We start from the raw sequence: 20,189 nt of genomic DNA, 5'->3' as shown, positions 1-20,189 counted from the left end.
GCTTTCCCCAAGGCCTCCAGCGCATCCAAACTCCTGTACGATCCTACGAGTGTGTTCGAGCTCATCTTCCGGCAAAAGTGGCTCCAGAGCCGCCAAGTAGCGCTGCAATGTCTGGCCGAGAGGAGGAACCGGCTGGTACGGGACCGAGGAGTGGGCCTGCCTCAGCACGGCCTGGCGAACACAAAGTGACTAAAGGTGAGATATTAGTTTTCATTTAAATAACTTATACTTACTAAGTCACTTCCCTTATACTTGTCTTTACTCTAAAAGTAGTTTGCGTCTGTAATTACGTGCATAAATCATTGATTTTACTACGTTTTTCAAATAATCAATTTCGTCAAAACGTCCATGTGCCAATAAAATCATACAATAACGTTATATGCCTACACACAATAACGTTACTTACCCTCATCATGAATGAAGAGCAGAGTCTTGCAGGTATTCTCTTTAAAAGCATTTTTCTATGCTGTTTATAACTTACGACGAAATATAAAACTAGTATATACGATTGTGCACGAGGTCCAGTTTTTGGTATTATAGAACCCTGACGACTTCTTAGGCAAAAAAGAAAACAACAAAAACTTTTAACAGTTGAAGCATTTTGGTCAGTTAAAAGTCGTCAAAGCTCGGGTGTGTACGATGCAACACATGTTTAGTGTTTACAGCCGTGTTTTTCGTATATATTCGCATTGAGTAAAAGAGTACGTTCATTCCAGTTGAAAATATGCAGAGGCCAGCGGTATTTTGTTTGCTTGCACGTCTAGTCGTATGTTTACGGTACGGATGCTGGGAGCGGTCAAAATTGATATTAGGCTTTGCCTAAAACTTTTCTGTTGATTGCCATTCACAGTAGCCTAAGTTATTACTGTGCACAAACAGACAGACATATATAGAAAAACATTTGGATTTTTTTAACTTACCGTTTTAGAGAAAAGTAGCATAATCAAGCCACTTGATTACAGTTTTGTTACATTTTGTTTGGGGGGTGATTTACTTTTCATTTTCTCAAAAAATTTACAGTACATTTAATTTAAAAGTAATGTCAGGGCCTCACAATGGGTCATGCAATTTCTGAAAAATGATGAAATTTAAAATGGTCTATTCCCGATATTGAAAGTCAGGAATTGTATATTTATATTTTGTCCAAATCTTGGTTGTCAGAAATAGCAGTTTTCATATGTAGGCTATCATGTTTGTCGATTTTTTTCATCTTTTGCCTGTTTGACTATTTTAAGCACCATTTTAAGGCAAACGACCCAGTGAAATATTAATTTCAAGAGCTTTGGCTAAAATGACCACCAGGCCACCCTTATGTAAATTCTGGCCACCCAAATAGGATTTTGCTGTTGATATTATACATTTAAATCTACTTGCGGAAATTTACAATATTTCAATTTCAATAAATAAATAAATAGCAGCCACTAAGTTTTTGTGGATTGATTGGTGCCACTGACATAACTGATTTACTGCTCCTCCCAGATGAATGGCAATTTAATATTTACCTTAAGATATCAATATAAGAAGCTGTTTTAATAATATTAAAAAAGGAATATGGATAAATTATATTATTAGGGTCTGTATAGTAAGTAGGTGTGCATGTTGTATTGTCTTTTGTTCAGTTTGTTAATTTGTTTGTTGTTAATCTTTATTAATTTTAGACATGGCATATAATGCATAGTGTACAATAAAAGTATGAAAAAAATAACTGAAAAGCTCTTTATATACATGTAAAGTGTTTTTAAAACTAAATACTGTTTTTTATTTGGTTTGCATGAGTACTTCCTGAATATTTTATGCATGAATACTTCCTGTATTTTAAGGAATAAATTGCATTATTTCAATAGCAATTAATTAAATGAACTAAAACCACATTATTTACCAGAAACAAAAATATAACATTACACTGAATTCATTATTTTTGGTGTGCCACCCCAAGATTTGGTGTGGCGTCTTCTGGCCACCCCTAAAAATATTTTCTGGGGGCACCACTGATGACCACTTCAAAGCCTGGTTGTTAGAGTGCTTTTCTTTCTTTGTTTTCCAAATCTGAGGATAATTATAATAAATTATATTTTTGCTCTCATAATGACTATTACATTCAAGCAAAATAATGTTCAGGCTCCGATATTTATATGGATGGGTTTACATGGATATTTAGCTTTATAGTCAGGGAAAGGTCTGGAAATTTGACAGTTGCCTGAGAATACCCTGTACATTAATAGTTAAGGTCATCGGAAAAGGAATAATACTTATAAGGGTCATTCCTGGTGTTCGGTATTATTCAGCTTGAGCAAACTAATTTTTAAAAGTGTATTTATTATATTTTTAAATAGCCTACATAATTAGGTACAATTTAAACTTTCAAAAAATCATATTTTTCCACCTCAGGCATTAAAGCCTTATATTATTTTCTATTTTATTCTTATTTGTCACCCATTATTCTCAACCCTGTAACGGACAAAACTGAGTTGTTAATGGCTAAAATATAACATTTTTGATAAGTTTTAGATTTATATGCGATTTAAGTTACAATTATACAATTTACGCATTCTGTGGACTCTTTTAAATTTAAATTTAGTTTAAATTTAGATGTCTAACCCAAACCACATATTTTTAATGTTAGGCCTTAACATGGTGGTTGGTACTCACCAATAATTTTTTCTATATTTAATTGTTTTCCTTTTATTATTTTCCAAAAAAAATAATTTCACAGGTTTGAGAATACAATGACGGGGTTGAAGACTGTAACAGGGTTGAGGGGACACTTTAATTTAAATTTGTTTTAATTAATTTGAAATTACATCTAAGACTTAACCAAAACACTTATTTATCTTAGTAAAACATTTAGCAAAGGCATTAATCACACTGAGATGAAATTAAACTTCATTAAACCAAATACAGTCAAAATTCAAAAAAGTAAACTGCTGCAAGTAACTGGACCGTTAGTATAACCTTTAAAAATTCTAATAAAGGCCTATGTTACCAAATATATTGCTGAACAGAACCTACAGTAAACAGGAGCAACAGATAAATCGTGTCATTATTTGACACGATAAACATTATTTCTAGGAACATAAATAAAAACTGCAGCAGAAAGTTCTGCAGCAGAGTTCTTCTTAATGAAATTGTTAATGAAAATTCTTAATAATAATAATAATAATAAAATAAAATTATATAACCAGATGGGGTGTTATGAATATTTCAGAAACTGCTGATCTACTGGGATTTTCATGCACAACAATCTCTAGCGTAGAAAATTATATAGTGAGCAGCAGTTCTGTGGGCGCAAATGCCTTGTTGATGTCAGAGGGGAATGGCCAGACTGGTTTTAGCTGATAGAAAGGCAACAGTAACTCAAATAAGCACTCGTTACAATAGAGTTCTGCAGAAGAGCATCTCTGAACACACAACATGTCCAACCCTGAGGCGGATGGGCTAGAGCAGCAGAAGACCAGGGGATTCAACCAGTGATTCCTAAACCTTTTGATACTGTAGCTTAACCCTCTTTATCTATATTGAATTATGCCCTTAATCACCCCTTCTCTAAAGTTGGGTAATTGTCACATGACATAGAGATAAACAATTTTTTTTTACTTTACATGTTCTGATTTTAATAGCTTTTCATTAATTCATGATGAAACTTGTGACACAATCAATATAAAATCTGCTGCTGGTACGGGTGCCATGTCTGACATAAAATTGTGTCAAAGTTTAAGTAAAAACACTGCTTCAAATATTCTATCAGTGACAAAAAGTTACAGTAAGTATTTATTTACTGAAATGTTTTTTTTTTTTTATTTAAAATTCTTGTTAAATTAGGTTAATATCTCAATCCTGTTACTAGTTTACAACCCCAAAACATTGACATAATGGGGTTGAGTGTGATGGGGTTGAATTTTTGAAACAAAATGACCTCTGCTCCTCGTGTGGTTTAAAAGAGAAGGCCCACATGGCAGCAATTAAAGCCTTCTTTTGCACCATGCTGTTAAAGAGAGCTGAATAATGTCACTTTCTGTCTGTGATGTTATATAAGAGTGGGGTCTAAATTGCTATTGGTAGAGAATTGCTGGCGTGATGGGGTTGAGTTTATATTGAGGGACATAATTTTGTAGCCTGTTTTTTTATATTAAAAAAAATCTTATTTTTGTATTTAAATTTATTTATCACAAAAGAACACAGATAAACAGTTGTAATACAGAAAAAATTTAGACTGTGCATTTTATTAAATTTTTTTCTACATGCAATTTCAAAGTGCCTCAGGGACATGACAAATAGCTTGGTTTTTGACAGAAATATTATATTTTTTATTCTAAAAATTCTTTTAATGTAGAAATCTTGTTGATTCATTATAATGTACAAAGTAAATCAATGAAAAATGTTTTTAAAATGTAATTTTTCAAAAAACACTTTAAAAATTTGGGGGACTGAAATATTATTATTTGCCAGGAATGACCCCTAAAATACATTTTAAAAATAACACATTAGACAAGATGTAGGCCTATGAGGATTACTGGACAAGCAAAAAAAAAACAAAAAACAAAAAACAAGCCAAGGGAGAAAAGTGTGGCAACAGGACGTCAGCAGAAGACATACAAAGAAGGCTATATACACATTACCATTTTTGTATGCACAGTTCACCTGTGCTACAATTAGAAATGGGGACAACAGGAGTCCCTGAGGGACAAATTCTAAAGACTATCAAAATATAAAAAATATAAAAGAAAATATTTTAAATCTGTGTTAAGCTTAAAAGTCAGAGTGAAAGAATGCATCAGTTAAAACAAAAAAAAAAAAAACTAACACTTTACACACACCATCCTTTGGCTTAGTCTCTGAATTCGCCACAGCGCAATGAGCCGGATGCAGTTCCAGCCACAATACAGCACAGGGAAACATACACTCTCTCATTTACACAAAACTTCATTTACTATGGCCAATTTAGTTTACCAAATTCTCTTTTTACCTTTTTACCAATTTACCTTACCACATGTCTCTGGGCAGTGGGGTAAACCGGACACCTGGAGGAAACATGTTAAGTCTTGGTGCATTAACTAATGTTATTAAGCATAAATTTGGATTTTAATAAGGCATTATTAAATGTTGAACTATGATTAATAAATGCTGTACAAGTACCATTCACACTTTATGTTAGTAACATTAACTAATGAAACCTTATTGTCAAGTGCGACCCAAAAAACATACATTCAAAACAACATGAGATTGAGCAGTTAGAGTAAACCTATTATTTAACTCTTTATTTACATTGTGAGATAACAGTTATTTATTTCAAAGCTATTTATTACAGCACTATCATCGTGTGCACCTACTCTAAAGAGTTTAGGATGGATGCAAGAGTAGAGCATACTGCATAAAAACAACTGGACATTTACAAACTATATCAAACCAGTTTTAACTGGCCTGCCACATTTATGTTCCCATAACCACACAAAGTAATGACTGTTTAAGTAAAGGTACTGTGAACAAAAAAAATCTAAGATGATTATGCAATGATTGTCAATAGGTATGTTTCTTGTTGATGAGTAGACAAAAGGAGGATAGCACTCCTCCGAGTTTGGAGGCCTCACTGCAGGCTGTGGGCAGCAAGGTGTAGTCTGTCAAACGCTGAAAGGCCTAAAACAGAGAATGGTAAGTAAATGTAACATACAGTATGTAGCTTCATATAACCATTCATCGTTTATAATCAGTTTTGAAAAAAAGAAAACTTCTTTCATGTCTTTTTTAAAGTACCTGCCAGAAGACAACTGATGCGAACAATTTTAACTTATCAAATTACTTATTAACATTAGCATTTACACTTTTGTGCATTCAAAGCACATTCAGAAGGATAGAAGATACTACATCAAGCAACCATATTATTTACTGCTCTCCGGAATGCCTTAGAACAGAACTTTTAACCCTTTGACCCGTACGACCACAAGCATTGGCTGTTCCCTGGAGCGTATTATCACACCGCTGTCATTAGAGTATTCAGTACATCACATCATCAGCTGCTAAAAGCAAATCTGCTTCCTGCAATGGCTGAAGCATGCAGTGCTTAATAATAATACTTGTCACAGGTGTTTCTTGCAGTAAAACTTTTACCCTGTGTTCATTTATTTTGTTCATTTCATTTCTATTTTGACGATCCATGAGCAAAGTCCAAAGCGCAGGGCGCAATCGCATTTAGGGTGTGTCAGAATCCACTTTTGCTATTTTGAGGATGGAAAAATCTGCCTTGCGTCGTGTGGCGTTGTCTAACAGGGTTTGCTTATTCTCTTAATGAGTTTTAGGTATGTTTTGAGAATAAACCAATCAGTCTCATCTCCCATTCCCTTTAAGAGTCAGTTGCGTCGTGCCATAGCGCATTTGCTATTTACATGACAGACTTTGTAAGTGGAAATACGGAGCGCTTCAAGAATGAGAGATGAGCCTCCTTATTCTTTACTTTTCACTTTCACTCTCGTGGATAGGCAAACTTGTATGACATCCATTAACCTATAAATAATTAATTTCGTTTGTTGAGCACAAAGATTTGTTTCAAAACTATTTCTAAATTCAGTTCTAATTTCCAGCAAATTAGTAAATGAACAATAATAAAGAAGTGTGTTCAAAAATTGAGTTTTTTTTCCAAATACACAAGCTATGCCCCATATGGTCTAAAACCTGACAGGTGGGCAAATCTAAGCTTGTTTTTAATAAAACAAATACAAATATGTATATAATAAATACTACTACTAATAATAACATTATTATAACAACTATTATAGTTCCTCAAAATAGCAACGTGTCATGGATGCGCCTCAACACGCCTCCTTTTTTAGACCAGAACACCTATGGGCGCACATATAAGCGCAAATGCATTTGCTATTTAACGTGGTGCAAAGCAATAAAACGACTCTTGCGCCAAGCTGTAACTAGCAAACAACAATTGCGTCGCGCCCTGCACGGTGTGTATAATAGGGCCCTATATGTTAATACTTTAAATTTAAGTACTGGATGTTACTCATTTTATTAATCTTTTTAAAAGTACATCACATTTTAATTTAATGATTATCTTTTTTTTATTTACCTGTAAGCACATAACAAGCAGTGTTAATGTTCAAACTGCAGACAAAAATAAATATTCTTATTAGGAAAAAAAGTCGCATTTTTATTTATTTTTAATTGTGGAGAGCTGTAGCTAAATAATTTAGCCCACTAAGCTACTGTATGTTAATGCAGGTAATAATGGTGGTACTTGGAGAGACAAATGTTTTCCGAGATGTTTCTTGGTGAAAAATGTTTGAGAACCACTACCATAGAATGATTCTCTAATGCCCAGCAGCCTTGCCCAGTTCTTTAAAGCCATCATGTCCAATGCAAAATAACTTTTACAATGAAACTCAAACTGGACAATACAGCACAATATTTCAGTCTCGTTATTTTCTCAGATGTTGATAATATTTGTGCATCTGAGCTTGAGAGAAAATATACAATTTAAAAAAAGGATATAATCTGGATAAAAATTATATATATATATATATATATATATATATATATATATATATATATATATATATATATATATATGTATATATATATATATATGTATATATATATATATATATATATATATATATATATATATATATATATATATATATATATATATATATATATACACAAACATAAAAGGTTGTAAGATATCACAGAGAGTGAAGGATTTATCATTACTGCCTTCAAAAATTTATCAGATGAGGGTCATTTAGACAGGTAAAAGTAAAGTAAAGGTAAAAGGACAAGTAAAGCTTAGATAACAACATGGAAGCATGGAACACAGAACAATACTGAGTAAGGAATTAATGTCTCTGTGGTGTTTAAATAATAAAATAATGTTTACTGCAAAATCAGCAATAGATTTTTTTTTTAAAAAAGTGTTTTGTTAAAAAAATTACATAATCAACAAAAACTTTGAAGTGAGAAATTTGCAGCATTAAAACAAACCATATTTTAAAAAAGGGATCCTTCATAGTCACAATAATGGTCAATAATTCCAGCATCTGCACAGTCTACACCACCAGGAGTGACTAGTTCTGTTCCTGGCAACAGAGTTCAGCTCCAACCCTGATCAAACACTCCAGGAACAAGATTAGCCGCATTTCCACTATCAGGCCAGTGCGAGCCAGGGCTTATATCGGGCCAGGCCGGGCCAATCGCCCGGGAGGTTGAGCAGTGAGGCCGAAATCATGGCGCGTTTCCACTGTGGGGCTAGTAGCTCGCAGCGCGTCACGCAAACCCCGCCCCCAGAACATCCCCCGAATCGAACGTCACTCAAACCGCCCACTTCAGCGAGAATCATGCAGATAAAGCACACCATCACATCATCACGAAACTATTAAAATTAGGACAACCAAAAGAAACAAATGACACGTTACTGTACAGCAGTACAACGCATGTCTATACGCACATGCCTGTGTGTTTTCATTGATCATATTCATTTACTCGCCGACCGACTGGCATCGAAATCCAGTGGTCTTGCCACCAACGGAGGGACCCGGAGCGCAGGGAGCGCACACATCCATAATATAACACCACATATATAAAATTCTCCGTTAATAACTCGATATAAAATGTTTTTTATAACATCCTCTAGACAGAATCTGTCCAACATTCATCCCAAATGCTCCGGAGAGAACTGAAACATGATTATTTTCCCCCTATAGGCTTTATGACACTTAATAGGTGTTTCCCTTTATTTAAAGATGTTGCCTTTTATATCTTAAGTAAAGGAAAGTGTTCAGTGTTTCAGCACATAAGAGCAGCACGTAATAAAATATAGCCTATATTTCGTTGCGCTCAGCAGCTATGCAATAATAAAGCTCTTTATGTATTTAAAATGTCCTTTTTTAATTTTACCACGTCATATAAAAACAAACACACTTGTTTGAGGACACAGACCACATTTTGAACTTGCAGTTTTCCCCGTCAAAAAAGTGCTGCGCAGCTGCAGACAGAAAAAAAGGTCGCCTAGTTTCTGCGTTCACTCACCCCGAAAATGCTCTGTTTGCATGATTTGATTAATTTCATCGTATCCAAATACTTTATAAATAATATTTAAAACATTTTCCGGTGTTTATTTATTTTTATTTTTTAGAAAATATCTAAAATCTTTTTTTCAAAGAGGCTTTTGAAAAATGAAAGTTTAATATAAATTTGAAACAGTTTGATATAGTACCTAATTGTTATAGCTATAGCTTTTGTAAGTTTTATATTGGTTTATTTATTTAATGTGATTTTATTATAGGCCTATCTAATATTTGTAATTCTTTAAATTATTTCAATATAGGGCTATTTTATCTAGATATGACACTATTGTTTTGAGCCTACAAAAGTGGACATGAAATTTGTAAAGTTTATTGTCCTACTGTTGTATTCATATAGTGTATTATCTCCAAAATAAATTAAAACAATAAAAAGAAAAGAAAAAAGCCGCTCGCGGCATCAACAGAGCTATGAATGGAGCGCTCTTTTCGGTCTCACACACATACACAGGCATCTAAACGCGCAAAAAACACACACAGTAGGCCTTAAACTTGACAAAACCTCTTGAAAACCTTTACTGTCTGCTGTGTCTTTAATATGGTGTAAAGATTATTATGCGTTATTGAAACATCAAAGATGCAAAGAAATATCATTTTATGCAACAGCCTTACATTTAAAAGATAAACTTAAGGGCGATCATATGCAAAAAAGACCCCAGCCTATAATTTGTTCCAGATGTTTTCTTTCCCTTATTTATTTATTTGTTTGGCGCATGTACTCGAGTGCGATCGGAAAACTGTGCCCGCCTCTCCTTTCACTCCGCCCCGAAGCCCCGGCTGGCCCTCCTTGGCCCAAGGTATTCGGCGGGCCGAAATAGGCTGGCCGTTGGCCCCGAGAAAGCCCCGCTTTGGCCCGATTAGGCCCCGGAAGTGACAGTGGAAACGCCACTGGCCTTGGCTCGCCCTGGCTCGCTCGCTTTAGGCGCGATAGTGGAAACGTGGCTATTGATCTACACAATACACTAACACCTGATTAGATCTCCAAGCAGTAAATTTAAAATTATATAATTTAAACAATAATTATAATGAATTCTTTTTCTACATTTCTAATTTTCTAACTAAGGTTAGTACCAGAAATATTTCATCATGTCAATATTTAATTTGCAGTAAACTTTAAGCATGTATTAATCTCAATTTGCATTATTTGCCTCCCAACTCCATTTGCCAAAACCCTATACTACCATAACAAAATCAACAACACTTCAGACACCCGCAAACTGTTCAGGACATCAAACACCCTGCTCTCTATCGTAAGGGTAAGATGTGCAAACACGGTTTTAAAAATGTTTCTGTTACGATACCGCTATCCTGAACACTGGCGGAAGCATTGGAGTGGTCATCCTGCACGCTCAGGTGAACTGAACTGCAGACAACATCTCCACGGTCCTTTCTACTGTTTGACTCAAGTGAAGTCAAAATTCACATTATAGCCACATAGACCCTTGCTCGTCTAAATTTAAAAAAAAAGTAAATAATTGAAAACAGACATCTTTTAAAAGTCAGCCTTTTAAACATCAGGTCACAACCACTGAAAGCACTTATTGTCAATAAAATAATAACAGATAATAATCCTAATGCAACGAAATCTTGCTTAAACCAAATCACTGTAATAGTTTAAATAAAGCCACTTCTTTCAGATTTGTTTATAAGCATAAGCCTCATCAAACTGGTCATGGTGGTGGAGTTGCATCAATCTTTAGTGATAATCCTTTTCTTAATCAAAGAAACAAAACTCTTTAACTTATCTGACTTTAATGTGACGATGTAGCAACAAATTTAACGATGTGCATCTCTTGTGGAGCTGCTTTAGAACAATAATTATTTTAAAAAATGCTATACAAGTAAACTTGAATTGAATAAGCCGCTTTGAACAAAAGCATTTGCATTTGAAAAAACTGAAATAATGAAAAACGGACAAAAAAATAGTAAATGTAAATGCAATAATGAAAAATATTCAAGTGTTGTTTATATGTCTGAGTGAGGCTTACACCTACAGTATATGTATAGAACTGGCCACAATAGATTTCTCAGTCAAAAGCTTATGTAATCTGCCCTCACTCATCCAATTACAGTTATTTCTGTGTGGACCAAGATTGTCACCGACATAGTCGTACATTGTAAGAAACATTTCAATTTTTACGAATTAAAAAGTCCATATTGATGCGTTCTTGTGCTGATACATGAAAAACTGTGGTGTTGATTGTAGTGATATACTAATCATAATTTTTAGATATACTGTATATTCCCTTTTTCTCACCGCAATACTGTCAGAGCACTCCTCAGCTGTGGGATGGAGGAGATAGTCCACTTTAGCAGGACCTCTGATATATATACAGTTGGCAGCAACCTCCTCAGATACTGACAAGATCTCATAATGATGGTCAGATAGCTGCTCCATCACCTGTAACACAAAAATGCTGAGTGTGTAAGAATAATTGCATCACTTTGATTTAAAAAGCTGTATAATCCACAGAAAAGCTGCATAAACATTTTACATATAGATTATGTGACATTATACTGTCAAGGTCAAAATTATTCATACCACTGGGAAATTCTGACTTAAACATGCTGGTTGAATAAAAGTTTTTTGGAAATAACAGAGGCTTCTGCCAAAAGACAATGCATGAGTATGTGACAATGAGGCATCGTTCATTTATTCATTCATATTCCTTTGGCCTAGTCCCTTTATTCAGCAGGGGTCACCACAGCTGAATGAACTGGCAACTTATCCAGCATATGTTTTACACAGCAGATGCCCTTCCCGCTGCATCCCAGCACTGGGAAACACCATAAACTTCCACATTCACACACATATTAAGTTTATTCACTTCACCTGTACGGCATAACTTTGGACAGTGGGGGAAAACCGGAGCACCCAGAGGAACCCCACAAAAACACAGGGAGAATATGCAAACTCCACACAGAAATGCCAGCTGACCATGTTGCCCAGAAGAGGCATTATTGTGGAAAAAACTTTTGGCATGTTTAAAGGGCCATGAAACCCCCCTGTTACAGCAGGGTGTTTTCACACTTCTAGTAGTAAAGTCAGGAAAGTGGGTGTGTCTAGCTCTGTTTGGGTGGGAGTGTTGGGGGAGGGAAAAGGGGAAGGATTTGAATAAAAATGGGAGTTTCCTTTTGGGCACGCGCTGATTTTCACAGAGGCAAAACTAACACACACGGAGGGGAGAAAGACAGTGACTATGTTTAATGATGGTGGAATGTTTGTGACCGCACTTTGTAAAAGAGAAAAAAACTCTGCATTTCTTAGTAACTCAGAAAGTCAGAAAGCCGTGTGTGTATGTAGACTATCCTGTCACAAAATGCGGGGAAAATTCACAATTTCCAGATGCGAAAAGCTCTCGAGTAAAAAATGTTCCGTACAAAAGTATTTCTGTCGCGTGCACTGATCCACACGTGAGTCCAGTTGCGCTCTCATAGCTGGAAAATGAAAACAAAACCTTCGTTGCAGCACAATATAAAGCAACACTAATGACCCTTATCTCCAAACAATTCTTATTCTTTTCCCACTTGTTTTGGCAACACAACATGTCGTCTCTGCCGTCTGAACACTGTTTCAGGTACAAACAGTATTTAAAGCTAGCATACATATTAATGAAGTTGAACCGCATATACAATAGAGCGCGCTGATTGGTTTGAACCAAGTCTTACTCATGAATGAATGCAGCACACTCAGAGACGTAATAGGGTTCTCTCAGGTACAGAAGTCCAGTCTACATGCTGGAGTACGCGCTAAGATCTCATGGCCGTGACGCAGCTTCAAAAATTCATTTCAAACCGGAAGTACGAATTTGCTCGAAAAACACAAAAACAACCAATTTTAACTTTTTAATGAAATATATGTGTCCTAATAGTGTTTTTAGCAGTGTGGGACACATTCACGACTGTCAACAGCTAAAAAATGTGTTTGGTGTTTCGTGACCCTTTAAAACTATCCATACCCTTTTCACTAATTAATAGGAAAATGTTTATTGGTTATTACAGCAATCAAACTTCTGCTATAGTTGCGGACCAGTTTTTGCATGTTTTCACTGGTATTTTTGCTCATTCTTCTTTAACAATGAGCTCAAATTCTCACAATTTTACAATCTTTATCTCTCTCCACAGATTCTTAACTGGATTTAAGTTAGGACTCTGGCTGGGCCACTGCAAAACATTAATGTTTTTGTCTGCTAACCATTTCTTCATTACTTTGGCTGTGTGTTTTGGTTTGTTGTCATGCTAAAATGTCCACTGGTGGCTAAAATGTCCACTGGTGGCCAAGGCCAAGTTTCTCTGCAGACTGCCTGATGTTGTTGTTGAGAATTTTTATGTATTACTCCTCTTTCATGGTGCCATTTACTGTGATAAGGTTTCCTGATACAATGGCTGAAAAACACCTATCAAAACACTAGGTTCTTACCACCATGTTTGACAGTGTGATGATATCCTTAAGGTTGAAGGACGTCATTAACTTTATTTGTTTTTTTATGGCAAATAAAGTCTAAATCATGGCCAAATAATTAAATTTTTGCTTCATCTCAAAATAAAACAAAAGACCAGAAATTATCTTTGTCCAGATGAGCATTTGCAAAGGCCAAGTGGGCTTTTGTGTGTCAGGAGAGCCGGTGTCCTCCTTGGTCTGCGTCAATGCAATCCATCAGTGTCTGTTGAACAGTCTGCCTTATGTTGCCAACAGCAGAGCCCAGATTCATTAGGATGAGCTTTTTTTTTAACCACTCTCACCATCCTCCACTTGTGGCTTCCAATCAGGTCTGCTGAGATTTTTCATTGCGTGGTACATTTTATATTTTTAAAAACACTTTGCTCTGTAGCCAATGGAACTTTTAACACATAGATATGGTCTTATAGCAGTTTCCTGTCTTTTAAGTAGCCACAATGCCAAACAACAGGTACTCACAGAGCTTCTTTATCTTAACCATGACTGTCCACAAACCAAGAGCAGAGAGCTTCTGTTTTTTTGTTTAAAGGTAAATAAAAGGCGAGAAATATTTTTCACAACAATGCCTTGTCGACTTCGCCTTATTATATTCTGAGAGAAACCGGTGTCATTTCCAGTATAAAAAATAAATAAATAACAAAAAAATAAAAGTAACTGTAACTGATAACTTATAAAAGTAACTGAACACTTACTCTGAGTGTTTTCTTTGCCCCATCACTGTTGCTAATAATGATGGTATCGGGACCACCCATGGAGCAGATGTTCTTCAGACGAGAGCCTCCACACACTGGCACAGTGGAAACAGCAAAGTCCTGGGCAAATATAGCTAGTGTTAAATGAAAACCCTTCCCACTGTGCAGGACTTGCATCTGTTATTCCCAAACTAACTGATGCTGTATTTGCCATAAAAGAAGGCCCTACACCATACTAATGAATAACTGTGGTCTAAAACCAGGCGTTTCAGGTTTATTGTCCAACCCCTGTGTGTGTATGTGTGTGTTTGTGTATGTCTATGTGTGTGTGTGTGTGTGTGTGTGTGTGTGTGTGTGTGTGTGAGTGTATATATATATATATATATATATATATATATATATATATATATATATATATATATATATATATATATTGTAAGAAGTTGTTTCCTTTATCCTGTTTACTCTGCTCTCTCTTTTCCTCTCGTTTCCTTTTTGGCAACATCCTTTCTGTTTGAACATTTTGGCATTTCTAATTTTATGTCATGTCTAGCTTAACACACTAGACTCTAGCTCCTCTGCGCTAAGACCATTATCCCTTACACAGCTAATTAGCATTGTTCCTCAGCAACCAATACAATCATCAACATTTTTGTGCACACTGTGCTGTGCCAATGAGAAGACATCATTGCAGACATGTAGGGTTGTCAGTTCCAGAAGCTTGTTAAAATAGCAGGGATTAGACTATTACATGCAGATCAAGAAAATACAGATCTATAAAAATAATAAAAACAATATTTCAGGATTTTTGAGGGCAGCCAGGCAAGGGCCGCATTCACTTTTCCCCTGAAAATGCCCCTGACAATGTGTAATGTGCATAATGACTGCTACATATACAATGTTCTAATAAATCCATACTAAGAGAACTAATTCAATAAAATACTGCTCACCCTGAAGGTGTCAGCCAGAATTTCTGCTCCCCGGTGATTTGTATGTTTGGAAATGCCCACAAAGAACTCTTTTCCAGTAAAAAGGACATCACTTCCTTCAAGAGTGGCTCCACCAGAACCCCCTTCCTCTTCGCCCATTTCCACCACCGTCATGTTCAGTTCATTTAGGACTCGCCGCACAGCCTCTGCCTAAACAAATTTTTGTTATGAGCAATTTCTACATCTTTTGCACTTTATTTTTATTTTACGAGTTTTTTTTTTTTTTTTTTTAAATAATTACAATTTGATATTTGGTACAAAATTTGACAAACAATTGTCAAGTAGCACTGAATTAAACACGAAAGGGTAAAATTGAAAAAAGAAATATATTCTTGTAAAACATACTACAAAAATCATCATTTTATTTAGAAAAAAAATGAAAAAACATTTCATAGAGTACATCTTGTGTCTACCACTTACCTCACAGCATCTCTGCTGTTTGAAGGGTCGTGTAATGAGCGCTGTGTCACCTTGGATAACAGCAATGTCTTCGATTCGCCAGCTCTCAGGCAGATCAGAATCTACCTGTATTTCAATCAACTGTAGTCCCACCTTTTGCCTTAATGCACCTGTCAACACCCCCATCTGACGCTTGGCCTTGGCAATGTCAGTCTGAAATCCATCTCCACCCTCTGCCAGCTTCCCAAAGGATTCTGGGATACCTCTAACAATAGCATGAGTAAAGCAGCCATATGGATATATATTGGCCATGCTGGCCTCTCAATGAATGTGGTTGAAGTATGATCGGTGGCTGGTGAATCTTATATAAGCTTAAGAGAATGTGTGTGTGAGTGGCTGTTATTATAGTCATGCAAACTGATTACGTTTAAGGATGTAACGAACAGTCAATCTGTAAAAATGATAAGAAGCTTCAAAAGATGAAAAATAGTTCAGGAAATCATGCTCGACTTTTCTGACCAGGGGATTCGAAGATGACAAGAAGTGTTTGCCCCTAAGAGAGAAAATAAATGGAGAGAAAACAATATTAAAAGCTTTGAACAAAAAATAAAAATAAAACAACAAGAACTAATCCTCAGTTAATATTTGGGCCTTGAATCTCATCCTCCAGTGGGATTAGGGGATTTGTTTTTCTGTACAAACATTTTGAAAAGTAAATTACCAAGTGCACTTTGAGAGCAAAATATGGAGCTGATCCTCATTTTAGCTAACAGAATAACAAAAATAATAAACTTAAACTACAAATTGGACTTCGTCATCTACTTCAAACTTAAAATATGGTGTAATGTCTCAGTCCACATCGGTTTACGCTTTCAGAAACGATAAACCACCTCAGACCATCAGGAGTGTGAATGAACTAAACAAATGAATAAGCACCTATGCTTTTAAAAAAATCCTCATGGAATTGCCCACTTGCTTTAGTAGGCAGACAAGCAAATAGTTTACCAAGTTGTTGACACGTTTTCTTTGCTTAAACCTGCCTCAACATGTAGTCTTAACTTGGATGACAAAATACACACGTAGTTTACAAACACATCTTATTTCAAATGCAAATTATCGGATCAGGAATGTCTGGAATTAACTTAACAGTTAGGTATACGGACACATAGCATACAGTCGCTGTATTAAGCAGCATATAAACATAGTGGTGTAAACATTAAATAAATTACAACTAGACCAATGAACCAGTTTTTAATGATAATATTAATAATAACAAACATGAACCATTTATATTTTAAACGGCGTTCTGGAAAAACGTTTGTCCCTAAACAACAGTTTGTCCAAAGCTGTCGGGGCTGCCAAAGTTGACGCCCTGTTGAAATACAACAAATTGTGAACCGTCCTACCTTACACAAAATCAAACAAGTAAACTCGATGTCCTTTCACTGTAATGTCCAAGTACACATTCGGGCTTACAAAATAAAGTACCGTTATTATCTACTCCTAACCTCGACTATTTCCCTTCCCCCTCAACACACACTGCCTTTTGGAGATTTACTTATCACAGCTTACGTTAAACAAAGAGAGATCTAACAGGAACGTACTTTAAAACGAATCCTAAATTGTTCTTTAACAAACCTCCTGAGACGAAGTTGGACAACAATTCTTAAAATCTGCCCGACTCTGATCCGCATGAAAAAACAATCCAAACCATATTTTAGGATTTTCCACCTACCCCTCTTGTTGTTCACAATGCCACACCTCCACCGCTCCCTATATTTCTTTTTAACATATAACGAAACTTTCTTGGATCGAAAAATCAACGAAGCTGTGGTCTGCTGTTCTTATTAGACAACGTGATTAGTGAATTTTGAGCTATGACCGCACGTGTTTTATTTGCAGTTATTCGCTAATCCGCTCTTTTAATAAGTAGGTCGGGGTTAACTTTGTCATCCCTGTTTTATCAAGAGTATTTATGTTGCGCTTTAGGGTCGGACAGATGACAGACGTGGGGGTGCCATCTGAGCATTTAACATTTCTAGCCTTTTCTGAAAATTATTAACTCTCTAATGTTAATAAATGCTCTCTCAAATGAAAAATATAACTTTCTGTGATTTAAGCATTAATAGCACATTGTGATTCATGATTTAGCAATAATTTTAAAAAGGCATTGCAGGGTTCCCTAAGCTAAATATAAAATTCCCTGACTTTTCCCAGGGAGTTTCACTGAAATGCTTATTTCCATGACCAATAATGAATGGATAAAAAATAAAATCAGACCGCTGCTGCGCCTTGCATAATTTTGGGAACAGCAAAATGGAAAATGACAACCCATCACAGGTACAATGAAAGTAGAGTAAAGCAAGAGATTCAGCATGCCCTGGACTGAGCTGGTACTGAGACGGACGGGACACTGTACATGTGTAATGTCCAATTCTAACTATGTCTGCGATCACAGAGGAACCTGCTTATCCACATGCAGGTGGAATGTGTAAGCCCCAAATCTTTCAGTCTGTGTGGAAGGATGGTGTTAAATGCCGCACTGTAATCTACACAAAGCATCTGCACATTGCTCCCAGCTGTAATAACATGCTATGAAGTGGTGTGGCTGCAGTGTCTGCTGTGTAGCTATCTGCTCTTGGCATACAGGTGGGGGTCCGGGCTGCAGTGTAGGGTTGCTGTTTTTGTTGTGGACCAGTTAATCAAAGCACTTCATTACCACTGGGGTAAGCGCCACTGGCCTGTAGTTGTGGAACTTCTTCGGCAAGGGGACTATGGTGGAGGTCTTCAGGCAGGACACAATGGACTTTGCCAGTGATTAGTTAAAATCCTTGTGAAGACTCTGGATGCAATTAGGCCCTGTGTGCCCTCTACCACATTTATAGCTTGATAGTATTTTTACAGACTTTACATTTTGTATTTCCGTCATCTAATTTTTAAACACCAGTCATTGAAGTGGTCATTTTGAAGCCAAAGCACAATATTGGTCCTTATTAACAGTCTGATGACTGCATTTTTAGAGATTGCCAGTTGACGATGAAGCTGAAAAAAACACAATACATATCACATTCGTTCATTTTCTTTTTCGGCTTCGTCCCTTTATTAATCTGGGGTCGCCACAGCGGAATGAACTGCCAACTTATCAAACATGTTTCAAAAAGCGGATGCCTTTCCAGCTACAACCCATCTCCGGGAAACATCCATACACACCCATTCACTGCGTCGTCAGGTGTGAAACAATGCAATAATAATAATAATAATAATAGTAATAAAATGTTTTAGAAAAATGACATTTAAAAAATGGAAAATTTAATTTAAAACAACAATCAAAACTCCATGATATTTCATGTCTTTGACAAAAGTATAAAAATCAATCTCTGGAATAGACCATTTAAAATTAAAATCACAAATTGAAATGACTTGATATTGACTTGGTTGGTCCATTCTTCATGAACTCATCAGCTGATCAGATATTTACTCCAGGATAATAGTATGCCAAAACTAATTGGGGTGTCCAATATTTGAACGTCATGAGTTGAAGCACTATCAAACAATTTTGATTCATCTTCTTGTTCTGAAATTGCTGTTATATACAACAGTACAGTTGACACTTTCTGCTTTCACTGTATCAGAAGGTGGCATTAAGTGACTCTTAATCAGTGAGTCACTGATTCATTTACTCATTGGATTTATTCAAGATCACCACATGCACACCAGACAGCAGAAAAAAGCTGCAGAAGATAATTAATGGTCATCAATATTGGGTTGTATGCAGAAATTCTGTGCGGTTAGAACACATTGTTTACATAACTAAATTAACATTGCTTACAGACAAAATCTGTTACATTACTTTCTCTTAATCCCTTAAACAGTATTTTATTAGATATTTAAGAATGTTTTCAGCAGAAATTTGAGAATAACTTTGCCTGAAATAGTTTTTTTTTTTAACTTTGTTTATTACAGTGGAACTGCAATATAAAGGGTTGTGTAAATAAAGGTGACTTGCCATGTCGCTGTTAATGAGCATTAGTCATTTATAAAACAACAGAAAGTTAAGTGTTTAATAACTTAGTGTGTACTTTTCCCTCACAGTCCAAAGACATGCGGCACAGGTAAATTGGGTAGGCTAAATTGTCCGTAGTGTATGAGTGTGTGTGGATGTTTCCCAGAGATGGGTTGCAGCTGGAAGGGCACCCGCTGCATAAAACAAATGCTGGATAAGTTGATGGTTCATTCCGCTGTGGCGACCCCAGATTAATAAAGGGACTAAGGCGAAAAGAAAGTGAATAAGGTAATATCACTATTAATAATAAAGGTAATAGGTAATAAAGGAGCATTTTTTATTTTATGAATATGAAATATATGTTTGGACATGAAATATATGGCTTTTTTCACAGGCATGAGGAAAGTGCTGTTCAGAACAGTTTAATATGAGACATATATGGGGGATGGAGCAAGAGATTGAGACAAAGAGAGAGACAGACAGGATTAAAGTACCAACCATCTGTCTGATCCTTTTTCTTTTTTTTTTTTCAAACCAAAATCCCTCACAAAAGTGACTCAATCCTCT

The 20,189-nt window shown here is 35.8% G+C and overlaps 3 protein-coding genes across 7 annotated transcripts in view; all 3 read right to left on the bottom strand.

Moving 5' to 3' along the window:
* Nucleotides 1-702, bottom strand: part of cratb (carnitine O-acetyltransferase b) — a 14,355-nt gene extending 13,653 nt beyond the window's left edge. Inside the window, 2 exon segments of one of the 2 annotated variants that reach the window (NM_001004594.2) lie at nt 1-171; nt 407-702. The exon segment at nt 1-171 is cut by the window's left edge and continues 45 nt beyond it. In NM_001004594.2, coding sequence (NP_001004594.2) covers nt 1-171; nt 407-457 — 222 coding nt within the window. In that variant the 5' untranslated portion in view covers nt 458-702. 2 annotated transcript variants of the gene reach the window in all.
* Nucleotides 1-20,189, bottom strand: part of LOC148679789 (uncharacterized) — a 415,121-nt gene that overhangs the window by 315,628 nt on the left and 79,304 nt on the right. The window lies entirely within an intron of this gene.
* ddah2 (DDAH family member 2, ADMA-independent) lies at nt 5,229-17,387 on the bottom strand. 4 transcript variants are annotated; one of them, NM_001100065.3, is given in 6 exon segments: nt 5,229-5,631; nt 11,338-11,481; nt 14,232-14,351; nt 15,182-15,370; nt 15,641-16,172; nt 17,355-17,387. In NM_001100065.3, coding segments are annotated over 5 exon segments (861 nt in total). In that variant the 5' UTR covers nt 15,932-16,172; nt 17,355-17,387; the 3' UTR covers nt 5,229-5,514.

This window comes from Danio rerio, chromosome 19, assembly GCF_052040795.2.
Source record: "Danio rerio strain M-AB ecotype USA chromosome 19, GRCz13ab, whole genome shotgun sequence".
In the NCBI taxonomy this organism is placed as follows: Eukaryota; Metazoa; Chordata; class Actinopteri; order Cypriniformes; family Danionidae; genus Danio; species Danio rerio.
Note: the sequence above shows the minus strand (reverse complement) of the source record. Positions and strands in the feature narration are given on the sequence as shown.